Source organism: Brassica rapa, chromosome A10 (assembly GCF_000309985.2).
Source record: "Brassica rapa cultivar Chiifu-401-42 chromosome A10, CAAS_Brap_v3.01, whole genome shotgun sequence".
NCBI classification, from domain to species: domain Eukaryota; kingdom Viridiplantae; phylum Streptophyta; class Magnoliopsida; order Brassicales; family Brassicaceae; genus Brassica; species Brassica rapa.
The window spans coordinates 17,440,101-17,463,430 of NC_024804.2; the positions used below are offsets into that span (position 1 = coordinate 17,440,101).

Here is a 23,330-nt window from a genome sequence, read left to right on the forward strand (position 1 = left end):
AATATTGAAGAGTTGAGGCTGAAACTCCATTCAATGGGGTAAGTAAGTAGTATTGGTTAATTAGTCTTGAACATTCTGATAACCACTTTTTCAAGATGTAAAGCACAATCAAAGTGGAGAAAGAAACAGTAATGTGATTTATAATGATAATAATGTAGCAATACAACTTCATTCCCATTGCATTTAGAAACCTTAAGAATCTCCCAACAAGTGATACAACATTAAGACTGTTGAGTCCTGCAAAGTGCTCAAGGAATTGAACAAGAATTGCAATCATCACATCTTCCATTAGTAGATCACTTGAATCCACCCAGATTGCAATATCCTCGTTGACCATGCATTTAAAGGAACTTCTAAAACCATCTAAGTAGACCAACCAATGAACAAAGCAAAGAACTGTCTAACCATATGTTATTTGACCATTTTAGTGTCGTACACCATTGCAAGCATATGCCTTCATTTGGTTAGGAGAATTCGATTGATGACATCAACAGGTAAAGCGTAGGCTGGATCAACTGCTTTCACTCCAGGATACTCGAGGAGGGAAAGCCCTGCACCAAGTTTTGATCAAATCAGACCGCTTTGTTTGGCTTTAAAACCAACAAGATGTGCATAAAGAGACACATCTATGTTAATTATTAATTACCTGCAACTCCAAAGTAGGTGTGGAAGATATCAACAGCATCGTCCGGTCTGTCTGAGATGCCTCCGTTCTCCAAATCCTACCCAATTCGTGAAAGATGAGAAAATCTTTAAAGCAAATTACCAACGAGAATTGTCTTGACATCTTGGAGACAAACCTGACAGTCCAAGATGAACTTGACAAGCTTTGCTTTGTCGATCCAGTGAACTCTATCTATCATGATTAGGCTCGATAGGACCCACCACGAATAACAAACCTGGCAATAGGAACAATCAAAAGTGTGTTAAGCACTAGGAAAGTATATAAATGTCTCTCTAACTGGAGGGGAGCGTAAAGCCTACATCAGGGAGCTTCTCGGGTCGTCCATTCAAACCCCCGGACTTGACTTGTCTTTCACATAACCACCAACCGAGCAAGTCCTTATCAACATGATGGAGGCTCCCGGTGATAGCAAGAGCACCCACGCAACAGAAAACTGCAGGAACAGATCAGCAAAATAAATAATAACCGTCCAGCTACCATGAAACTTTCCAATACTGTCTACACAATTGCTATAACACCTCCACTAAAAAAAACAAAGCGATGGGATATGACTAGTTAACTCAGTAAAATCATTTAGAACCCAATTGTAAGTAACAATCGGGAGGACACAGGAAAAAAAAGAGAGGCTCAGATAGCATAACATACTCTGTCCTGCATGTGATTCTGCTCCGGGTGTGCACCCAAAGCCACCGTCAAGGTTTTTGCAGCTAACAATATAATCAACGGCCTTCTCTACATTGATTTTGTCAAGACATTTCAATATTGAGAGACAGCAAATAGCAATGTAAGAAAACCTACAAAAACAGTCACGCAGTTAGATTCAACAAAGTGAAATATCCAACAGGAAACATATCATATCTCCATACTACCTCGTATCTACTTCTCCCCAGATATCTCCTGAGAAGGATCCATCTTCATTCTGCAAACCAGCAACATCTAATTTCGTATATAGGAAACCATAATGATATCTATCATAAAAAATTTGCAGCAATTTCTTTGCATAGTAATATGAAGTTTCCACCAGTAGTAAAGAAGCCAAGTGCCAAAGGATACAACTTGATACTTTTCCAACGTCAAGAATGTCTAGTTTGTCAAAGAGGGCCAAGATTTGAACAGCACTCAGTGTATATAAAACATGTGGATCATGTCCAGTATTTCCAGCAAAGCCACCTGCTCAGAGAAACACCACTTGTTTTAAACTTTTTTTACTGAAGCCATATCTTATGATTGGTAATAAAGATGTGAAATCCTAGCAAGTCCAATGGTCTCCATATAATTTTCAAAGCCTAACCCCTATAATAATACTATGGTACACACCAGATTCGTGCTGGCAAGTCATGAGCCATGAAACGACTTCGTCTACGGAAACAGAGCCAAGCTTGTCGAGTAAGTCAAGAGTGGTGAGTCCCCAGTACGCACCATTCATTCTTAGATGATCCATCACCACCGACTCAAAACTCTCTTTCTTCTAGCAGGTTAAGATCATTCGAAAACAATTGAAAACAAAAATAATAAGTTACAATCACAGTGACATAAAACAGTTGAGAATGAGGAGAGTGGTGATATAGCTTCTGATACCTTTTCTGACATGAGAATGTAACGTACATGCTTGTCAGCTACAAGCTGACCCATCTGCCACAAATTATTCACAGAAGATTCAGTAAACTTTGCACAAATTGAAGAAATCACCATAAAAGACTTTAACTTGGAACGATACAAGCTTAGTATGAGTTAAATCTCCATAATCATTAAACACTTGAGACATCTATAGTTAAGAATCTAAAGAAGTATAAGCTAAAGCTGATCAGCTATGCATAACACAAAGTATAAGTTTTTAAGCCCAAATCATATATGACGAAGAGATATGAAAGGTAATAATGATTGAAGTGAATTCGAACCCCTATGAAATTGATCAATAAGCACATTTTCATCAGATAAACAAAGAACGAGACCAACTTTGAACTAGAGATCGAACAGTAGCGTTGAATGATAAGTTCGCATTTGGTTACCTGGGAGGAAGAAGAGGAAGAGCTCATCTGCTTTGAACACAGAAGACGAGTCGCGCGATTGGAGGGGATTGAAGAAGATCGAAAAGAAACTTCTTAACCTGTTTTCTCTAAGGTCTAACATCAAACCTTCTTCCTCGATCAGAGGGTTATATGGAAACCGCGAACCGGCCGGTCTTACTTGGTTTCTATACATCAACAGAAAAGCCAAACCGGATTCAACCGGTTTTTATTCTAATTGCGGTTCAATATTCCATTTGATGTTGCTTAGCGTTGACGAACATTTGATCAAGCCAATAGCAAAGTGCTGGAACAATAATTAGGAAGGTGAATTATATAAACACAGACGTGGAGAGAGATCTTTCGTCAACAGCTTCTTCATCAATGGCGCTAAGACCTATCTATGATGCTATCTTCTTCATCCTCTCTCTACTTCTTCTGCTTCCGTCTCCGTCCGTCTCAGATTCAGCTACTCAGGTGTGTGTGTTTGATCATAACTCCCTCTTGTTCTTTTCTTCTTCACGCCTTTGAACCTTGAAATGACGCAGTTAACAGCTTCTCGTTGTTTTGATCTGTCTCTCTTATGAACTGTTCACAGTTGGGTTTGTTTAGTTATAAGCAACAAGCTCAATCCAGTTTTAAAAACATCTAATCTTTCTCAAAGTCTTGAGCTTGATTTTAAGCAAGTAACAGTTAGTTTAAGTTGTTTTCTAATCCAATCAATTTGAAATTGAAAAAAGCTAAAATTTTTACATTGACTTGTAATTTCTGAAAGGACGTTAATCCAGACACACGATCTGACAGTCGATTATCAACTGTCTGATGAGATTTGAATTATGTTTTTTTTTCTCTTCCAGTTTTGTAGTGCAGAGAGAGGGCCTGGTGGGGAATCTTGTGGCGTTCCATCTTCTTCTTCATCGACGAGGATTTTGATCAAAGGAGGTACAGTTGTGAATGCACACCATCAACAACTTGCTGACGTCTATGTGGAAGATGGTATTATTGTCGCCGTGCAGCCAAACATTAAGGTATTAACTAACTCACTTTTAATCCTGTATCCTTTTTTATTTTTGATCTGCTTGAAGATTCTCTTGTCACTTTGTATCATCAGGTTGGGGACGAAGTTACTGTACTGGATGCTACCGGAAAGTTTGTTATGCCAGGTTAAAATCAATTCATAGCACTTTATTACATGTAGTTTAAAATGGTTGGCCTTCCATGTTCCTCTTGCTCAGATCTTCTTCTTCTTCTTTTCTTCAATGTAAACAGGAGGAATTGATCCACACACGCACCTCGCCATGGAGTTCATGGATACAGAGACTATTGATGATTTCTTCAGTGGCCAAGCAGCAGCGTTAGCCGGTGGAACAACTATGCATATAGACTTTGTTATACCGGTTAACGGGAATCTGGTGGCTGGTTTTGAATCCTATGAAAACAAATCCAGAAACTCCTGCATGGATTACGGTTTTCATATGGCCATCACCAAGTGGGATGATGGTGTTTCCAAGGACATGGAGATAATGGTCAAGGAAAAGGGTAAGTGCCATTGATTCATGCCTAATAGTTTTGGTGTTTCCATGCTATGAAGAAACTCAGTGCTTTTATTTCTTTAACTTGTAGGTATCAACTCTTTCAAATTCTTCCTAGCGTATAAAGGATCGCTTATGGTCACTGATGACCTCCTCTTGGAAGGTCTCAAAAGATGTAAATCCCTCGGTGCCTTGGCCATGGTTCATGCTGAAAATGGAGATGCGGTTTTAGAAGGACAGAAAAGAATGATTGAACTGGGCATTACTGGTCCTGAGGGTCATGCTCTCTCAAGGCCTCCTGTGGTAATTTAAGCCTCGTATTATCTAATAAGCTTTTCTCTTCTCCTGTACATATTTTCTCTTGCTTCTGTAAACTTGGTTCAAGTTAAAAACCGAGATGCTTTTTGACATATGGCAGCTTGAGGGAGAAGCCACTTCACGAGCAATTCGTTTGGCTCGCTTTGTTAACACGCCTCTCTATGTTGTTCATGTGATGAGTGTTGACGCAATGGATGAGATTGCTAAAGCTCGAAAAGCAGGTTCTCTTTTCCTTTTCTTTTTTTCCCTGCTCCTTGTATGGAACAACCATTAGTGTAACATATAGGTTCATTTCTCGAGTCCTTGTGCAAAGGTTTAGTTAACATCTAGCTTGTTATAAAGAGTTACCTTTTATCTATAAATGTATTTCAGGGCAGAAGGTTATTGGAGAGCCTGTGGTGTCCGGATTAATCCTCGATGACCACTGGCTTTGGGATCCTGACTTCACAATTGCATCCAAGTAAGAAAATTCTCTCAGGTCTTCTGTTCAAAGAGGTTCCCATTTATTCTTCCAGGTTTTTTCATTCAAAGTTTTTTTTCTTCAATATTTGAGGTATGTCATGAGTCCACCAATTAGATCAGTAGGCCATGGGAAAGCCCTACAAGAGGCCCTTTCAACAGGAATCCTTCAGGTTTCTTTCCTTGATATGCGTTAAGTAGATAAACATAAGCTATAAACAGAAACGTTTAGATCATTTAGAGAAAACAGAAAAAAAAAATCATTTTCTTGGCATTATCTCTGCAGCTTGTAGGAACTGATCACTGCACTTTCAACTCTACACAAAAAGCTCTGGGACTTGATGATTTCCGCAAAATACCTAATGGTGTTAATGGTATAATCTTGTTCTCTGCGCTCAAGTGTCTCTGCTTCTGTGCTAATCTATTCTCATTTATAAAAATACTTTGGACTTGTCCATGTTTAGGCCTTGAAGAACGGATGCACCTGACATGGGACACGATGGTGGTAAGTACTCACTCATCAGCTAAAATCTTCTTTCTTTGCATAGGTTTTTAATCGGTTTATTATATCATAATCCAGGGGTCTGGCCAAATCTCTGCTACTGATTTTGTCAGAATCACCAGCACAGAGTGGTATGTTTGCCATTAATCACTAATTTTATTGATACTGATGATATGCTTTTTTATTTAATTTACTGACTAATGTGTTTGTTATCAGTGCTAAAATTTTCAACATATATCCACGGAAAGGAGCTATCCTTCCTGGCTCGGATGCAGACATTATTATACTGAATCCAAACTCAAGCTACGTGATTAGCTCAAAGTCTCATCACTCAAGATCCGACACTAATGTCTATGAGGGCAGAAGAGGACAGGTAATATTCATTTTGCAAATCCTCTCTTGACTGATATGTATTAAAACAAAAGTTCTGATGACAACATTTTTGTTCTCAGGGAAAAGTTGAAGTGACAATAGCGGGAGGACGAATCGTATGGGAAAATGATGAGCTTAAAGTAGTTCCAGGGAGTGGCAAGTATGTAGAGATGCCTCCTTTCAGCTACCTTTTCGATGGGATTGAGAAATCTGATGCTAACTATCTGTCTTCCCTTCGAGCTCCAGTTAAGCGTGTCAGGTCTGAAGCTACTACTTAAGTTGCAAGTATCACCATCTGCAAATTAATCATTTGATTCTGTAAGAATAGTTGTACATAACATTACTTTTTTCAACAAGATCTGAAGAACGATTATGTATAAAATCTGTCCTCTACTCCAGTTTTTTGTTTGTTTGTTTGTTCGAGCCTTGATCTCTCTGTTCTCTATATCAAGAACAGATACCAAGATCAAAAGAAAGATTATGAATAAAAGCTGTTCTATACTCTAGAATTGATAATATTGTGTTGTAGCATGTACTCTTCACTCTCCAAGAGAGAAAATTGTCAACACAACGCTCAAAAGCATCCAAATCACAAACTTCACTTCTAATGGGCCTTTTAATTGGGCTTATAACTATTAGACTAACTTGACTTAACACCGGCAATAATAGGATTCAAAAGACGGTTTTACCCTTTGCTTTATCCGTTTATATATATACCAAACATCACCGCAAGTACTAGAATTCTATTTTCCCGACAGAAGATTTATCTGTGCGACGGTAATAACAAATCTCCGGCGACAAGGAGAAGCAGGAGAAGCAGAGCTATGACGACGGTCAGTCTGCGCAAGCAAAACACGAGGCTCCCACCGGAAGTAAACCGCGTGCTCTACGTCCGGAACCTCCCCTTCAACATAACGAGCGAGGAGATGTACGACATCTTCGGCAAGTACGGCGCGATTCGCCAGATACGAATCGGATGCAACAAGGACACGAAAGGCACGGCCTTCGTCGTCTACGAGGACATCTACGACGCGAAACAAGCCGTGGACCATCTCTCCGGGTTCAACGTCGCGAACCGGTACCTGATCGTGCTCTACTACCAGCACGCGAAGATGAGCAAGAAGTTCGATCAGAAGAAGAACGAAGAGGAGGTTGCCAAGTTGCAGGAGAAGTATGGTGTCTCTACCAAAGATAAGTAAACACGTGTCCTCGATGATTCGATTCTGCGATTTAGGGTTTCAATTGGGGAAAAAAATCGAACCTTTTTTGCTTAATCTTGGTATGTATGTTGAACCAATCAATGAAAAATACCTTTTTTCAGCTCCATGTAGCTATTAATGTAACAAAGTTTTGTGCTTTGATGCAGTTGATGATCTGGATTGGTTAGTGTTTGGCTAAGAGGTTTAGTGTTCGCGATTTAGGGTTTCAATTGGGGGAAAAATCGAACCTTTTTGTTTAATCTTGGTATGTATGTTGAACCAATCAATGAAAAAATATCTCTTTTCAGGTCCATGTAGCTATTGATGTTACAAAGTATTGTGCTTTGATGCATTTGATGTACTTGTATTCAGCTTTGTATCTTTTCTGGATTGGTTAGTGTTTTTGCTAAGAGGTTTAGAACATGTATCACTAACACATACAATAGAATTGAAAAAGAATCTTGTAAGTACATTAAGAAACCAGAAAAAATAAATGTACAATAAAATCTCACACCTTCCCCTCCCCAAATCCTGAATTACTGATTTTTTTTTTCTCCCTTCTTGAGCCTTCTCATCTCTTGAACGATGTCCTCCTGTTTCAATCATTAGTAATCCGAGCATGCTTTTAATTTTGATTGCCTCATTGTTAAAAGGAAGATGAGTTTTGATTGACTCATGTTCTGCTCTCTTTTTGATATCTTCTCTCTTCCTCTCTCTACTTTCAACGTTTGGTAGTGTCATTTAAATGAGAGGTCACGCCGCTTCTTTGGGATAGGATCAGGGTTTCCTTTTCTCATCATTGCCACGAACTCGTCATAGTTTATCCGACCATCCTGCATCAGAGATTTTGGTTATGTTAATAATGAGGTTGTTAGATGGTTTGTTTCGGTTTTAAGGGGGAGTGTTGTTTCTTACATTGTCTCCATCGACCTCTGAAATGATCTCTTTAATGTCTCTGCCGTCGTTCATGCCAAACTCTCGTAGGGCTTGTTCCAGCTCTTCCATAGTGATATATCTGGGAACAACAAGCATTACTTGAGGTGTGCATTTGGATTCATAGCAAGCTTCATACTTCTATCTTTGGTGTTTGAAGTATGTTAAGAATCATTTATATAGAGTGCTTACCCGCTATTGTCTTTGTCAAAGTGTTGGAAGGCTGAGTAGAGATGTTCTTCTCTGTCAAGTCTGTTGATATGCATTGTGGCGGCGATAAACTCACCATAGTCTATTGTTCCATTACCATCAGCATCGGCCTACAGGGAGCAAAAAATTAGAAAATCAGTGGTGAGTCTCTTTGTTGCTTAGTATATGACAGAGGTAACACAAATGACTTACAGCTTCCATTAATTGTTGGACTTCGTATTCTGACAACCTTGTACCTTGCTTAGCGAGTCCCTGTCTTAGCTCCTCGAGTGTAATTGTTCCACTGTTGTCTGTGTCCATACCTTTAAACATCTCCTTCAACCCCATGATCTCTTCCTCTGATAAGCAACCCGCTATCACCCGTAATGCAACTTTCTTGAAATTGTTCATTGCTTTGAATTGCTTGAGCCTGGACATCACCGCATTGTCAAGAGGAACATCTGGTGCTTCTCCATCCTCCTTGATCCATGGATGGTCTTAACAAAGAGAAAACATTAATTAGCATGAAGAAAGATTGTTATGCTTTTGTGTGTGTGTTTTGTAGAAGCTTACTGAGAACTTGAGCAGCAGTTAGTCTTTGCTTAGGATCAGAGTTGAGCATCTTCTTAACAAGATCCTTCGCCTGAGGTGAGATTGATGGCCATGGATCACTTGAGAAATCAACATGGCTCTTTAAGATGGCGTTGAATATCCCATTCTCCGATTCTATAATCATCAGGTAATCACAACACATGAATATGTTTAAACAAAATCATCTCTACATATATTTATAATCTCGTTTTCTTTTGTAGACAAAGAAGAACTTTACCAGCCCAGAAGGGAGGGACACCACATAAGAGGATATACAACATGACACCAATACTCCAAATATCAGCTTCAGGTCCATACTTCCTTTTCAAAACCTCAGGCGCAATGTAATAAGCACTACCCACTATATCCTTAAACACCTCTCCCGGCTTGTAGAATACAGACAGCCCAAAGTCAGTGGCCTTGAGAGGAGCCTTCTCGTCTTTGCTGAGCAACAAAAAGTTCTCAGGCTTCAAATCCCTGTGAATAACCCCCATGGAATGACAAGTATGCACAATCTGAACAATGGTTCTCAACAAGGAAGCAGCAGCTCTCTCCGAGTAATGCCCTTTAGCAATAATCCTATCGAACAGCTCTCCACCAGCGCAAAGCTCCATGACCAAATGCACAGAGTGTTTATCCTCATAAGCTCCTTTAAGCTCCACAATGTTCGGCTGACCAGTAAGGTGATGCATTATCTGCACTTCCCTTCTTACATCCTCAATGTCTTCTTTGTTCACAAGCTTCCTTTTGGCAATGGTCTTGCAAGCGAACTGCTGACCTGTCGCCTTCTGCGTGCAGAGGTGCGTGACGCCGAACTGTCCTCTCCCTAGCTCTTTGCCTAGAGAGTATGAGGATTTTACATCTTCCATGGGACGGCCTAAGACGGGTCCTATGGGGCCTTGTTTTGTTGCGGGAGGAGGAGAAGGAGGGGCGTGTTTGGATTGTGGTACGGAGGCTTCGGCAGTTGGACCAGCGTTTGAAGCGGTTATGCCGCGCGTGTCTCCGTTGTCGCCTGAGTCACGTCCGTTAGAGCAGCAGTTTCCCATTGTTGCATTAAAGGGTGAGAGGAGAGGAGAGGAGAGGAAGGAGGTAAAAGCTCAAGGAGGAAGAGAAAATTTGAGAGGTTTTTCTATTTTTTTTTTTCTCTGTGTGTGTTGTTCTCTTGTTTCTTCTTTAGCAAGAAAAGTTTTGGTGTTTTGGTTGTGAATGGCTATGAATAGAATGTTTTGTTCTCTTCGTTGGCCTTTGGTTCAAAGGAGTAAAGCGTTTGTTGATAAGGAGGAAGTTTAGGACCAAAGCTTCTCTGTAACGTTATTTAAAGTAAAAAAAAAAGACGTTTAAGATTTAGGATTAATTAATTTTTAAAAAACTGTCATTAACAACTAATAATATGAAAATCCAGCTAACCAACATACAAAGATTTGATTTTTTAGTCAATTGTTATAATGTGAAACGATGAAAAAAGAAAAAGACAAAAGGGTATGAAATGTCTCTGTCGTGGCGACTTTTTATTGGACCGATGCATAGAATTAGACTAGACCGTGTTGTGTCTGAACTTAACCCTTTTCTCTTCTGTCTCTTCCCCTTCACTCAGTAGCTGCAGCAGGTCAGAAAGCCAATAGTTTCTTCTTCGTTTTAGTCCTGATCTATAAACAAAGGGGAAAATGGGAGTAAACAAGGCAATCGACTCGGGCTAATGTGTACCATTTGATTCGTCTCTGGAGAGGGTTTATAGATAGAAAACAATTCAGACTTTTGAGCTTTTTAATCATTTTCTAGATTAAGTAGTGTACTTCTCTACAATGGCGGCTTCTTTTGCGGCTATGCAGCGACCACAAGTTGGAGCTTCCAATACGGTAACTACAGTCTCTACTTGGCTTCCTCTTTGGTTCTTATCATCTTGTTTGATTCGTGGGATTGTTGAAGACTGATGAGATAAACAAAGATTAGTGCTTTTGTTTGAAGGCATATGTGACACATTGAGTAAAGTATGAGAATTTTTCTGGAAGGATTAGATTTTTTTTCTTCTCAAAAGACTGGAGCCAGTGGATAAGAAGTGTCATATCCCCATTATATTGGCATAATTATTGATTAAATAAATATCTCTATGCATCATTAGCTGTAGTGTTTGATTTTTTTTGCTGTGGCTGCTGCGTCTGTGGATCTCCTGTTACTAGCTTGGTATTAATAAGCTAGCATAGATTAGTCTCACTTGTTTGTTGGTAATGGAAGATATGTGTTTGTTCTTTTTTATCTGTAGCTTTGTGTAGTTGAACTATATAATAACTCAAACCAATGATAATCATTTCTTGTATTCCACTATGAATTCTTTCTTTGACAGGTTTACAAGAGTGGTCCTCTCTTCATTTCATCAAAAGGTAACCTTCTAAAATTTCAAAGTCATCTACGCTGCTAATTGTTTGTGTATCAGTCTTGATTCCTTAGATACCACCATCTTGCTGTTTACAGTTATTTTTCTATTTCATTCTTATTGACAGGACTTGGTTGGACTTCCTGGAAGAAGCGTTGGTTTATCCTTACTCGAAACTCTCTGGTCTTCTTCAAAAATGATCCGGTCAGTACTGTCCTTCCAATTGCAGAAGTTCTTTTACTTTCTAGATTTGGTGTTCACTAATCACTTGTTATATCGTCCCTCTATCAGTCTGTTAAAACAATGTGCATGGAGTTTAATAGTATCTTAATTTACACAATTTTCTTGAAGTATGAATGACCCTTAGCTCATTGTTTCAACTGTTTTTGCAGAGTGTATCACCACAAAAAGGGGGTGAAGTAAATTTGACTCTTGGAGGCATTGACTTGAACAGTTCCGGGAGGTATGTATTGCCTGTATTTGTTGTTTATAAGAACACCTCCAAGTTTTCTAGCATGTATTAACATTTTTTGTTTGCAGTGTCGTGGTGAGAGAGGATAAGAAGTTGTTGACTGTATTATTCCCAGATGGGCGTGATGGAAGAGCCTTCACCTTCAAGGTGATTTATAAATTTAGGAAGTTGACTTCATTTTTTGCCCCCTTAATGAAGCTGTGAATCCTTTGTTATGCTTCTAATGAAATGCTAATGGTTTGGCTCACATAGGCTGAGTCCTTAGAGGACTTGTATGAGTGGAAGGCAGCTCTTGAGCAAGCCCTTGCACAGGCTCCTAATGCAGCATTGGTAATTGGTCAAAATGGGATATTCCGAACAGAGGCAACCAATACAATTGAAGGGTCCTTTAATTCATGTTAGTTCTCTTTTTTTTTTACTATGATCAGATCATCTTCCATGGTTCCTTTCATATTACCTATGTATAACGATCACACGCTGGCATGCAGGGAGAGATCAGCGCCCATTGAAGTCTTCTGTTGTTGGAAGACCAATTCTGCTTGCTCTAGAAGAAATTGATGGAAGTCCGTCGTTCCTTGAGAAAGCACTTCAGTTTCTTGAGACTTATGGTGAGTTTTTTGCCTCATAGTTTAATTAAATCTATTGTAAGCTACACAGGCTATTGTAGAAATGTTTTTTTCCTTCTAATTATCCATATAAATGATTTCTTCTTTTTGTCCACACAGGAACCAAAGTAGAGGGAATCCTAAGGCAGTCTGCAGATGTTGAGGAGGTAGAACGCAGAGTTTATGAGTACGAACAAGGTATTGTTATTGTACATATGGACCCTTTTTTTTGGTATATTCATTTCTAATTTCTTTCTCTTAATTTTCCAAATTTACTTATCTAGGGAACACAGATTTTAGTCCTGAAGAGGATCCACATGTTGTTGGAGACTGTGTTAAGGTATTATATAGTGCGTTAACTATGCTTCCAGTTTAAATTCAATGTGTTGAAATATTTGTGTTAATGTTATTTGTATCTACAGCATGTTCTGCGGCAGTTGCCTTCTTCTCCAGTTCCTGCTTCGTGCTGCACTGCTTTCCTAGAAGCTTATAGTAAGTCTGTTTTGTATATGAAATCTATGTTTCTACTTTCGTGTACTTGTGTATATAACTCGTTTTTTTTTACCTTTTCTATAGAAATCGATCATAAAGAAGCTCGGGTTAAATCACTGCGCTCTGCCATAGTTGAAACATTTCCAGAACCAAACAGGCGACTACTACTGCGGTATGCTTTCAGTTGTTGTTTTTGAAATGATTTTAATCCTCAGCTGCACATGCCTTGGTGAATAGGCGGTGCTCTAATGGAAACCTGTTTGGGGGTTTATTATTTTGGTTGCTTCAAACAGCTTTATTCTCAGCATGGGTTTTATCCTGTAGGATTCTGAAGATGATGCATACTATCACCTCTCATTCCCGTGAGAACCGGATGACTTCATCTGCTGTAGCTGCTTGTATGTCTCCATTGCTACTGCGTCCTCTACTGGCTGGAGAATGTGATCTCGAAGGCTTTGACGCTCTGGAAGACAACTCTGCCCAGCTTCTTGCTGCCGCTAATGCTGCTAACAATGCTCAAGCCATTGTGACATCCCTTTTGGAAGACTATGGGAACATGATCAATGTAAGATCATTTAATTTATATCTGGTGCCTCACAAAACTACATGCTCAACTATTTGTTTTGCAGGATGAAGGTCTTCAAAGATGCTCCACTTCTACTGATTCTCATATTGGCGAGAGTGGGCCTGAGAACTCAAGTGATGAAGAGGACATAGAGGTTAAACGTCCTGACTTGCACAATGTGGATATAGAAGATGGCCATACATATGATGATGATAATGATGTAATGCTGAGCAGAAAACCTAGCGAAAGCAGTGGTTATGCTGGCAGTGATCTGTATGACTACAAGGTTTGGTTCTTTCCATCTTATCCCACTGCCCTATACATCCATTTCAGATTCGTTTCCATTTGTATTCGTTCCTTTAACCATTAGCTACTAACTATTCTTTCATTGAGTGTGCTTTCTCTCAGGAATATGGGGTTGAAGATTCAGATGCTGAGTCTCCTAAAGACATCCATTGTTCAGTCGAGAGTACTGGCGATTTTCCCACTAGAGTGAAAAGACAAATCGAAGAGCCCTTTAAAGATATAGAAATCGCCAGCGTGTCACCTACTGAAAACTGTTATCAATCAGGGAGAGAGGCTATGCCTTCAGTCAATCCCAGTACTCCTCTCACTGCTCCTAGATACACAACTTCAGCTGAGAAACCTGTAAACAAAACTGCTGGTTTATCAACAGTTAGTTCTAAGCGTTCTTCACCCTGGGGAAGAGGCAGCGTAAGTTCTCCATTGCTGGCATGAATAGTGATGATTCTGTTGTCACAGCTTCCAATTATTTTCATTGTTTACTATTTGCAGGGCCAAAAAACTCCTGCTAAAGGATCATTTGATGGTTCAGGAAATGACGAGTAAGATATTCAATCCTGGATGCGTATATTGTGGTTCAATAATACTCCTAAGGTTTGCTTATGCTTATGTTAATGCTGCTTCACTGCTTGTAGGCTTCTTATACAGAGGCTCGAGCTCATGAAAGATGAGCTGAGGCAACGAATCGCTAAGGAGGTAATTGTTGTGGCAGTAGAAGAAGTACTATATGCTGATAACTTAAATGTTATTGTATTGATTTGAATGGATACTGCAGGCTAAGGGAAATGCAGTATTACAAGCTAGCTTGGAGAGAAGGAAGCAGGCTTTGCATGAACGTCGGTTGGCACTTGAACAAGATGTATGGCACCTTCTCTTGAGATTTTGTGTTTCTATTCTCCAGTTTTTATTCATAATTTCCATTTTGCTTGCCATGAAATAATCAGGTTGGCAGATTACAAGAGCAACTACAAGCTGAGAGAGACCTCAGATCCGCTCTTGAAGTCGGTCTTAGCAGTTCTTGTGGACACTTTAGCTCACAAGCTGCGGATTCTAAAGTCAGTATACACTTTTGTTCCTTGTGTTTACGGTTATATATCTTGCTCTCCTTGGTTCTAACATCACTAATAAATGCGAAGACAAGGGCTGAGCTTGAGGAGATAGCTCTCGCAGAAGCTGATGTGGCAAGACTGAAGCAGAAAGTAGCAGAGTTACATCATCAGCTTAGTCAGCAGCGCCATCATCACTTAAGCTCACTCCCAGATGCTCAAAGCCATCATCAGTTTCTCCAGAATCACAATACTCAACTGTGAGTAAACTCCATCTTATATTTACTCAAGAGTAAACTTATTAGAAAGATCTAAACACTCTACTTTAAACAATGTTGCAGGAAGTCTTTTCAACAGGATTTTGATTCCATTCTTGCTTTCGTTAATCAAGAAAGAAACCAGAGAACGGTACTAATCAGAGAGATCTCACTAAACCATTGACACCTCTTTCATTTATTTGTTAGTAACATTCAACTTGTATTGGAATCATATAGGATGAGAGCAGCTTAAGAGCAGAATGGAGAAACGGTAGAGGAAACAACAGACAAGCACCAGGCTCGCCGAGGCTAAACGAAGCATCATTAGGCATTCCAATGGAAGAGTTTTCACCTGTTAGTAGTGTTTCTCATTTCTCTGTCTTGTAAAAAAAACTAAAATCTTGCAGAAATCCTCTACTAATTTAGTTACGGACTTTTGTAGGTGATGGAGTACGCAAGACATGAGCATAATAACCAACCTCCTCCTGGAGCATCTGCAGCTCTCATGGAGCTAACAACTCGTCTGGATTTCTTCAAGGAAAGACGGTCACAGCTTATGCAGCAGATTCATAATCTGGACCTCAGCTACGGTTCTTCCTCTTCTGTGCATAGATCGTCTTCTCCACCGTGGAACTAAAGCTCCTTAAGCAGTTTCTTCTCCTTCCCCCTCCTTTTATCCATGTAATCAGAAAAAAAAAAAAGAATGTATAAAGTCATCAGCCTTTGCAGACTTGTAAAACACCGGTTTAATGCCAAACCGACTATATATCTATCTATGGACCAAAATGATGAGAAGTTGTTTGCTGTTACGTCTTTGTTAGTGTGATTTATGTAAGATTTTAAAGAATTTGTATAAGTTTTTTTTTATATATCTCTATTTTACTTGTAAAATTATAACAAAAAAAAATTGACTACAGTAGTGGTTTTTTTTTCTTTTTCTGCCGACCTGTAGTGCTATAATAAGTCACAATATTTAATTATTCGATGGAAAAAGAAATATTCTTGAAGATAAAAGAAAAAACGCGCTTTACTAAATTCTCTGTATATATATAAAGAGAAGAGGTGAGATGAGAGACTTATCTACGAAGCAAAATATAATCAAGGAGAGGCGATAATGGCGGATCAACAAGGAGGAACAGTTCTGGGAGGAGTTCGCGATGTCGATCCAAATGCTAATGATCTTCAAGTCGAGAGTCTCGCTCGTTTCGCTGTCGATGAGCATAACAAGAAGGAGGTATACTTTTCTATTACTCTCATCTTCCTTGGATCTGTTTGATCCGAATCGAATATCTTTTCTCTAATTGAAAATATTGAAATCTCTTATGTGTGTATGCAGAACGTGAGTCTGGAGTACAGGAGGCTGATTGGTGCGAAAACGCAGGTGGTGGCAGGGACGATGCACCATCTGACGGTGGAGGTGGCTGATGGTGAGACCAAGAAGGTGTACGAGGCCAAGGTTTTGGAGAAGGCCTGGGAGAATCTCAAGAAGCTGGAGGACTTCACCCACCTTCGCGATGTTTAGTTTCATTACCTGATAAGCACATCACATTCTACGTGATTAGAGTCTTTGTTTAGTGTTTAACCAATGGGTAACTCTCTCGTTAAATAAGTGAATGTGAAATTCTACTACTCCATGTGTTTGGGTCTGTGTAATGGAACTGGTGTTGTGTTTATCTATTTATGACTTTCTCGTTTGTGTATTATTGCAAGTTACATCTTATCTACCATGATTCTGCAAGACCTGATGATGAAAACTAAAGTGGTAGTCTCATGATTAAAGCTAGAGGTGATGAGTGTCTCCATGACATTACAAAATCATCAAATTAAATTCCATTCAAGATGTAGATTCAGATCCTGTCTTGAACAAGATCATTATCAAGCTGAGAACATTGATTACGTATGCATTATAACAAAATATAATCTTATCGTCTTCAGACACAGAAACATCTATGAGTGAAACCGAAGTCTTACAGACAAAAAAATCTTGTTCTTTGCAGCTTTGAACGACTAAGCGAAAAGTAAAATCATTTAACGTATAATAAGCCATACAAAGCATTGCCCCCTTCTCTGTTGTATATCTACAGTTACACATCTGTGAAATCATATAATGAACAATGCGATTTTGCTCTTATAAAAGTTTGATTGACTACTTCTGTAATCTGTTCCCCGTTCTTAGTTAGCTGTCACCGGATTTATTTGTTAGGCTCAACAGTACTCCGGTGCTAAGAGAAAGCGCCACAATACCAAGTGATGCCTCGGTTGACACATGGAAGCCTGCAAGGAGAAAGAAATGTTGACAGTTTTTAGTTTTTTTTTGTGGTGGTTTTGTTCAAGCAGAAATTGTGGATGAATGAATCTTTATACCAAAGAAATCGAGGATCATCTTAAATCCGATGAAGCCAAGAACCACTGCTATTGATGGCTGGTTATGGCAAAAGACAAGATCAGATACAAATCATACTTGTCCCATGGGGTACCTAATGAACATTACTGCGAATGACTCCGATTAAGGAACTGTATTATGTATAAAAACAAAGTGATAAAATGATACCTGCAAGTATTCCAGATCGTCCATTCCTTCAGAAATCAGGGTATAGAGAGACCTTAGTCCTGCAGGCAAAAAGAAAATGAATTTACCATAACTCTTCCCCTAAACTTCAATTCAAACTTCCAAAATATTAAGAGGTAGCATCGACACTAATAAGATCAAGTATAGATAACAAATTAATACCTAAGATTGCAAACAGGTTAGAGGTCAAGACAATAAAAGGATCCCTTGTGACACCAAAAACAGCTGGTATTGAGTCAACCTAAGAGAATGAGAAACCAGTATCAGTACTTTGCTTCATTTTCTTAAAGAGCCAGAAAAAAGATTCACAAAGTTGTGATGGAGGATTACAGCAAATGCTATGTCACTGAGCTCTATCACTGCTACTGTGAGAAGCAATGGTGTGGCCTGCCCAAAATATTTTCAGATCAATTAGAAACCATTCAAAAGATACTATGATAATTTTACCAAGGAATCCTCATACAAGAAGACTTAATAGTAGATGCTACACAAATCTTAAATATCAATGAAAATTTAGTCACACAGACATATACTTACTTTCCAGATGCCATCATGCTTTGTGAAGAACCGATTCCCATCGTAAGTTGCTGCCCACAGTTGAAAACATAAGAAAGAAGAAAATTATATTCGCTATGGTAAACATTCTAAACAGTATTAGCACTGAGACGCATAACTCTACACATAATCCAGTCAAATGAACTTTTGAAAGTGACAAAAATAAACAGCTATAGCAGGAACAGGAAGAAAAAATAATGGGTATATTACATGTGACTGGAATAAATCTCTGGCATGTCTTCACAATGAAGTTGTCCGATAGATCTGTATCATCTTCTTCACTTGAAAATAACTGTATAAAGATATTAGGCCTAGAAAAGTTAAGTGACAAGCACCCTTTACGTTCCATACCAATAGATGCCGTTGTAATTATAGGAATAAATGGTAACACGAGGTAATATGCACCTTGAAAGACGAATATAAGAGAACTGCTGCAAGCAGTAGGTTGACTGCTTCAAATTTCTGAAAGATAGTAAGGATAATTTAGAATCAAATGAAGCGGAAAGACAATTAAATAAACAAATTTCGATTTAAGCACACATGACTCACCTGAAGAGTAGCTGTTCCTATTAATATGAGGGTGAAGCGGAAGATAATTGCACCAGCTACACCATAGGAAAGCACCCGATTCTATAGAAAGGAAACAGAATCAGATTACTATGTGATCGCCAAGAACTAAACTTGTGTGCATATAGTTGGTTACCTGATACATGAGTGGCACTTTGAAGTACTTGAAGACGAGAACAAAAACAAACAAGTTGTCCACTGACAAGCTTTGCTCCAATAAATAGCTGAAACAGTTGGAAAAATAAATCGCCTTCAGAGCTAAACGAGCTTATACATATCATAAGCAAAGCACCTACGCACCCAGCAAAAAACTCAGATGCCTTGCCAACACCATCCTTCAAACCTATTCCGATTCCAAACGCCACTGCAGCGCTTACCTATTGATAGATAGATAAATATAACATTTACGTTTCGTTTTTACATTCAAAAAAAAATAAAAAAAAAAGCAGATGGAAGAAAGATACTAACACACAAGGCAACAGTCTTGAAGGAAGTTTTGTACGTCTCGTCTTTTAAAGTCTCTCTCAGACCTCCATCGTCATCTTTGTGTGGTAGAAGATCTCTGCTCTCCTTCTCTGTACTAACATGCCACCACAAACACACAATTAAATTATTTTCACACAACACAAAGCCTCTGTCTTTTCCTCTTTAAGAGGTGCCTTGCTAGCAAAATTAAGATCATAGCAATCAATCAACGAATCTGAATCGAAAAAAAAATGTAATCTTGGGAGAAGAAGCATATTCACCTGAAGAAGAAGAAGAAACATCATCTTCCTGATCAGTTCCTCGGGAGCAAGCAATAGGAGAAAGACGACGATTTGCAGCTGAAACAATGGTGGCCCAGAAGCACATTAAGATAATATGAATCCGTGCGTTCAGATACATTGAAATGCAATGTTATATTATGTGTACTAAAAGAGAGAACCTGAAACGAGAGAGAGACGAGACTCAGTCCATCCACGAGCTCGGAAGTTCGGCGGAATCACCGGAACGCTAACAAAGATTCGATCCGGTTTCGCCGGAGCGAGAACTCCGTGGTGGATAACTGAAGCTAAGCTCATTGCGTTGTTTGTGTAAAATCCAAAATCAAAAATTATGCGAGTGAGTGACCACTATCAATCGCTGAATAATACCATTAAAACGCTGCCGTTTGAATTTTACTACCGGACAATTCTGACCCAACCCGGTCAGAACTATTACCACAATCGGCAAATTCATTTCTTAAATAATAGTATAGATATATAAGTATAGTTAAATATTATTTAATTTTAATATATATTTTTATCATGATAATTAAGATATACATACTATTATATATAAAAATTTGTAAAAATATATATTATCAATTAAAAAATTACATTCATATATAAATAAAATTATACTCCTAAAATACATGATGCAAATTATTTTTGGATAACATAATATAAAATTATTTAAGATAATGATAATTATCAAATTAATAAAATTTATTTTTAATTTATGGACAAATAATTTTATATTAACAAATCTAATGTACTATTTAATACGGGTAATAAATATTTTAAACACTTTAAATTTTAACGTGAAAACGAAACATCACTTGGAAAATAAATAAATATTTTTGAATTTTTCAGAAATTATCAAAGTGAGTGATTTTGATTATCCTAAAAATTATCTCAAAAAATTGTGTATTTAATAGACAGTAAAAATTAGTTCATGTATTAAATATGAATCTAAAATAGTTTGTATATTTTATTAGTGAATAGAAATGAAATTTTTCCGCTAATTAAAAACTGTATAATTTATTAGTGTTATTTTTTTAGTAAAGTGCGTTTTATATTCAAGATATTTTGGATATGTTAAAAAGATAAAAATTAACTGTATGAAAGTGCTCGAAAACCTAAACTAGGATACATCTGTACCGAGTCCCTATGTATATCTATTTTATTATTACCATCAAACACAACTGGAAATGAGACTGGGATATAATTTAAAAAAATAACTGAAAATATATAAAAGAAAATAAATCAAATGGCTCAGAATTATTAAAAAAGATAAATTTATTACAACAAAGACTTTGGTTTGGTTTTCGCCACTCTTTTTTGGTTCTGTCTGTTAAAAAAAAAAATCGTGTTTTTTTTCCTTCCCAAATGTCCTCTCCTAAACCAAACCCTAATTTCTAATTGGCATTGTTGACATTTGGGGGAATCGAAACGGCGAGACGTTTGGTTATAATTTCACAACAAACAACAACGCACTCCTCACGTTCCTCATCCTCTCATCGTCATCCCCCCTCAAAAGCTCTCTCTCACCTTCCTTCCAAAAAAAAAAAAACTTTCTCCCGATCTGCATCTCCGTCAACGACTCCGATCAAATTCAATCAGGTTCTCCCTCCCTCTCTCTCTCTATCTCTTCCTTCTCATCACTGATCTAATACTCCGATTTAGATTCTTCCCTCAAATCGCATTTCCTTTAGGTTTTTTCTAGATTCAATCGAATTTCGCTCCCTCCGTTGCTCAAAACATGACCTTCCTTATTGTTTACGGTTTCGATTCGCCTCCTTAGCTTATCCTCCGCCTTGAAACTCTGCGTTTTGACCTAATTCGATAGAAATGTTAATAGATATATTGTTCGTTCTTGGCGATGGATCTACGCGTTTGTGCCTCTGTATCAACGATCGTCCCTGTCGATTTTGTGTATTTCGAATTGAAAGTCTCTACCTTTGACATTGCAACGAGATTTTGTTTTTTTGACTATTTCTCGTTTTTGTGAGAAGTGCAGGATAACTTTTGTAATTGAGAAGATGTCTACAGCAGCCAAGACCACCAAATCTAGAGACAAGAAGGTTGTGAATGAATCACAGAAGACACCGAGTAAAGCCGCATCTGGATCCATAGGCGGTGCTTACAACCCTCTTTTAGGGACATTCCAAACCGTTGAGTCAACTGGTTCCTCACCGCTTCACAGTAACGGCCGTTTCAAAAACATTGATGAGTCGGATTCTAACTGTGACTCCGCCTCTAATAACGGTAGCTGGTCTGGTGACTCAGAAGATCACAAAGAGAAAGCAGCGCCTACCACAGCTACTACCGCGAAACAGGAGGTTATCCCCGGAGCTGACAATGACAAGAGGGAGAAGATGCGGCTGAAGAATGAGAGAAAGCACCAGCGTCAGAAGGAGAAGCGAGCTCAGGAGCTGCACGAGCGGTGCTGTCAGTTTCTCATGTCGAGGAAGCTTGAGGTACTTGCTCAGCAGATCGTACCTATGGGGATTCCTCATGAGAGGGCGACTTACGCTCTTATGTTGAATGAAGGGAAGCTACAGGAGTCTGTTAACTGGCTGTTCGAGGGTGGGGCAAATGTAGAAGATAAGAAACTAGATCCTCCCTCTGCGAACTTAAAGATTGACATCTCGCAAGAGTTGAGTAGAATCTTGGAGTTGGAAACGAAATATAAGTGCTCCAAGCAGGATGTAGAGAAATCTGTGGTTACAGCAGAAGGGGATATTGAGAAGGCAGAAGAATCATTAAGGAGGCAGAAGCAAGAACAATCTACTGCTTCTATAAAAGTAGAGGATGTTAGTAATAATAGTGCTCCCGCTAGCAAAGTCCCTTCTGTGCAGACAAGTCAGAACTCAGTAGCCGCCCAGTTGCAACCTAACTATCATGCAGGGGGCGAAGTAGAGAGAAAGATTCTAGGTTACACCAGAGGATCCAGCTATATTAGTGGAGAATCTGGAAACCAAAGTGTAAATCCGATGGATCAAATTAATATAAAAATGGAGTGGATGAAAATGCAACAGAATAATGCCCTGGAAGAGAGGAAACGCATGTCGTATCAACAGACACCTCTGCCGCGGCCAACAGAAGAAACTCATTATGGTGATCAATTCAAGAGAGTACAGCAGCAAGAAATGAGGGAACCAGTTATGGTGATGCACCAACATCAACAGCAACGACACTCTCAATCCGCTAAAGCAAATGTGTTACCCGTCTCTACCATTAATTCATCCTTTACCGTAGCAGCTACAGCAGCAGGAGGAGGAGGCAGCGGTTGGTACCCTGCAAATAGATCTGAGGCGGCTCAATCTAATAACGGGTACTTGCCCACAAGAACTCTGCCTCCTACTGATCTTAACCCAAACCTGATGTACCAGCAGCAACTTCAGTATCAACAATATCAAGGCCAAGTGAACAATGGACACAGAATGGTTGGTGGTTCAGCACCGCATACTGTGGCTCCAGCTGCTTCTCTTGGTCTCTTCTCTGGGTATGGATCAACACCTTCATCTGGGCTGGAGTGGAATACGGATGGGTCAGCGGCAAAATCGGATTACAACAACATTGATTGGAGTTTAGACAGAGGCCTAGCTTGTCCAAGACCCCAATACGTGGAAGCATCCCCATATGAAACAAACATGAACGGAAGGACAAGAATGATGGGGAACGGGAATGGGATGAGCATGGCAATGGGAGCTCAGGAAGCTGCTTTAGTAGGGAATGGGAGAGAATGGACATCACCGTTTGAGGGTAAAGATCTGTTTAGTTTGTCTAGGCAGTATGTACCTCCTTCTCTTTGAATGTGAAAGTTGCTTCTAAAATAAATGAAAAATTTGCAATGGGAGAGAGAGAGAAAGATAATGGATGGATGGTATGAGTATGTGGTTACTAGTTTTTATCAATTGTGTTTCCTCAAAATTGGATATGATAATAACGGGTTTTTAATCGAATACACAGTCAATATTATAACTTGAAAGTCTCCAC

General features: G+C 38.9%; 8 protein-coding genes across 17 annotated transcripts; 5 read left to right on the forward strand and 3 right to left on the reverse strand.

The window, feature by feature from the left end:
• Nucleotides 1-114: 114 nt before the first annotated feature.
• On the reverse strand, nt 115-2,934 carry LOC103846658 (geranylgeranyl transferase type-2 subunit beta 1). Of its 3 annotated transcripts, XM_033281997.1 has the most exons (11): nt 2,695-2,934; nt 2,264-2,317; nt 2,003-2,153; nt 1,739-1,855; nt 1,555-1,621; nt 1,331-1,479; nt 985-1,118; nt 801-899; nt 647-722; nt 421-551; nt 115-325 (listed from the first exon to the last, which is right to left on the reverse strand). In XM_033281997.1, exons 1-10 carry the CDS (start codon nt 2,719-2,721, stop codon nt 457-459), a joined length of 969 nt encoding a protein of 322 aa, XP_033137888.1. In that variant the 5' UTR covers nt 2,722-2,934; the 3' UTR covers nt 115-325; nt 421-456. The 3 variants fall into 3 exon arrangements, with proteins under 3 accessions (XP_033137888.1, XP_009121871.1, XP_009121869.1); XM_009123623.3 differs by having other exon boundaries at nt 115-551; nt 2,003-2,150; XM_009123621.3 differs by having other exon boundaries at nt 115-551.
• Nucleotides 2,935-2,943: 9 nt separating this feature from the next.
• Nucleotides 2,944-6,251, forward strand: LOC103846659 (dihydropyrimidinase). The gene is made up of 13 exons (XM_009123624.3): nt 2,944-3,168; nt 3,549-3,719; nt 3,803-3,854; nt 3,961-4,230; nt 4,315-4,526; nt 4,642-4,762; nt 4,914-5,001; nt 5,095-5,173; nt 5,287-5,374; nt 5,465-5,505; nt 5,581-5,633; nt 5,719-5,875; nt 5,955-6,251. Exons 1-13 carry the CDS (start codon nt 3,076-3,078, stop codon nt 6,150-6,152), a joined length of 1,623 nt encoding a protein of 540 aa, XP_009121872.1. The 5' UTR covers nt 2,944-3,075; the 3' UTR covers nt 6,153-6,251.
• A 339-nt stretch (nt 6,252-6,590) lies between these two features.
• LOC103846660 (splicing factor 3B subunit 6-like protein) lies at nt 6,591-7,440 on the forward strand. Its single transcript, XM_009123625.3, has 2 exons — nt 6,591-7,153; nt 7,241-7,440. The coding sequence occupies exon 1, from the start codon at nt 6,699-6,701 to the stop codon at nt 7,071-7,073; it is 375 nt and encodes a 124-aa protein (XP_009121873.1). The 5' UTR covers nt 6,591-6,698; the 3' UTR covers nt 7,074-7,153; nt 7,241-7,440.
• A 58-nt stretch (nt 7,441-7,498) lies between these two features.
• LOC103846661 (calcium-dependent protein kinase 17) lies at nt 7,499-10,105 on the reverse strand. Its single transcript, XM_009123626.3, has 6 exons — nt 9,025-10,105; nt 8,769-8,921; nt 8,409-8,692; nt 8,199-8,326; nt 7,989-8,088; nt 7,499-7,906 (listed from the first exon to the last, which is right to left on the reverse strand). Exons 1-6 carry the CDS (start codon nt 9,830-9,832, stop codon nt 7,811-7,813), a joined length of 1,569 nt encoding a protein of 522 aa, XP_009121874.2. The 5' UTR covers nt 9,833-10,105; the 3' UTR covers nt 7,499-7,810.
• A 237-nt stretch (nt 10,106-10,342) lies between these two features.
• LOC103846662 (rho GTPase-activating protein 6) lies at nt 10,343-15,772 on the forward strand. The gene is made up of 22 exons (XM_009123627.3): nt 10,343-10,642; nt 11,128-11,164; nt 11,285-11,361; nt 11,550-11,620; nt 11,698-11,776; nt 11,882-12,026; nt 12,118-12,237; nt 12,355-12,432; nt 12,519-12,574; nt 12,657-12,726; nt 12,811-12,898; nt 13,051-13,291; nt 13,356-13,577; nt 13,700-14,005; nt 14,087-14,136; nt 14,230-14,290; nt 14,370-14,453; nt 14,539-14,649; nt 14,731-14,900; nt 14,982-15,048; nt 15,135-15,251; nt 15,340-15,772. The coding sequence occupies exons 1-22, from the start codon at nt 10,589-10,591 to the stop codon at nt 15,532-15,534; spliced, it is 2,499 nt and encodes an 832-aa protein (XP_009121875.1). The 5' UTR covers nt 10,343-10,588; the 3' UTR covers nt 15,535-15,772.
• Nucleotides 15,773-15,871: 99 nt separating this feature from the next.
• On the forward strand, nt 15,872-16,621 carry LOC103846663 (cysteine proteinase inhibitor 1). Its single transcript, XM_009123628.3, has 2 exons — nt 15,872-16,131; nt 16,234-16,621. The coding sequence occupies exons 1-2, from the start codon at nt 16,012-16,014 to the stop codon at nt 16,417-16,419; spliced, it is 306 nt and encodes a 101-aa protein (XP_009121876.1). The 5' UTR covers nt 15,872-16,011; the 3' UTR covers nt 16,420-16,621.
• Nucleotides 16,622-16,804: 183 nt separating this feature from the next.
• On the reverse strand, nt 16,805-19,762 carry LOC103846664 (thylakoid membrane protein TERC, chloroplastic). 7 transcript variants are annotated; one of them, XM_033281989.1, is made up of 14 exons: nt 19,514-19,747; nt 19,341-19,412; nt 19,057-19,166; nt 18,889-18,965; nt 18,725-18,812; nt 18,571-18,651; nt 18,427-18,483; nt 18,232-18,313; nt 18,004-18,053; nt 17,797-17,853; nt 17,629-17,707; nt 17,449-17,507; nt 17,262-17,319; nt 16,805-17,171 (listed from the first exon to the last, which is right to left on the reverse strand). In XM_033281989.1, exons 1-14 carry the CDS (start codon nt 19,647-19,649, stop codon nt 17,074-17,076), a joined length of 1,104 nt encoding a protein of 367 aa, XP_033137880.1. In that variant the 5' UTR covers nt 19,650-19,747; the 3' UTR covers nt 16,805-17,073. The 7 variants fall into 7 exon arrangements, 6 of the variants coding, with proteins under 6 accessions (XP_033137880.1, XP_018511110.1, XP_009121877.1 ...); XM_018655594.2 differs by having other exon boundaries at nt 19,057-19,168; nt 19,337-19,412; XM_009123629.3 differs by having other exon boundaries at nt 19,057-19,163; nt 19,335-19,412.
• An 896-nt stretch (nt 19,763-20,658) lies between these two features.
• LOC103846666 lies at nt 20,659-23,248 on the forward strand. 2 transcript variants are annotated; one of them, XM_009123630.3, is made up of 2 exons: nt 20,659-20,951; nt 21,344-23,248. In XM_009123630.3, the coding sequence occupies exon 2, from the start codon at nt 21,371-21,373 to the stop codon at nt 23,144-23,146; it is 1,776 nt and encodes a 591-aa protein (XP_009121878.1). In that variant the 5' UTR covers nt 20,659-20,951; nt 21,344-21,370; the 3' UTR covers nt 23,147-23,248. The 2 variants fall into 2 exon arrangements, with proteins under 2 accessions (XP_009121878.1, XP_009121879.1); XM_009123631.3 differs by having other exon boundaries at nt 20,660-20,951; nt 21,349-23,248.
• Nucleotides 23,249-23,330: the final 82 nt, after the last annotated feature.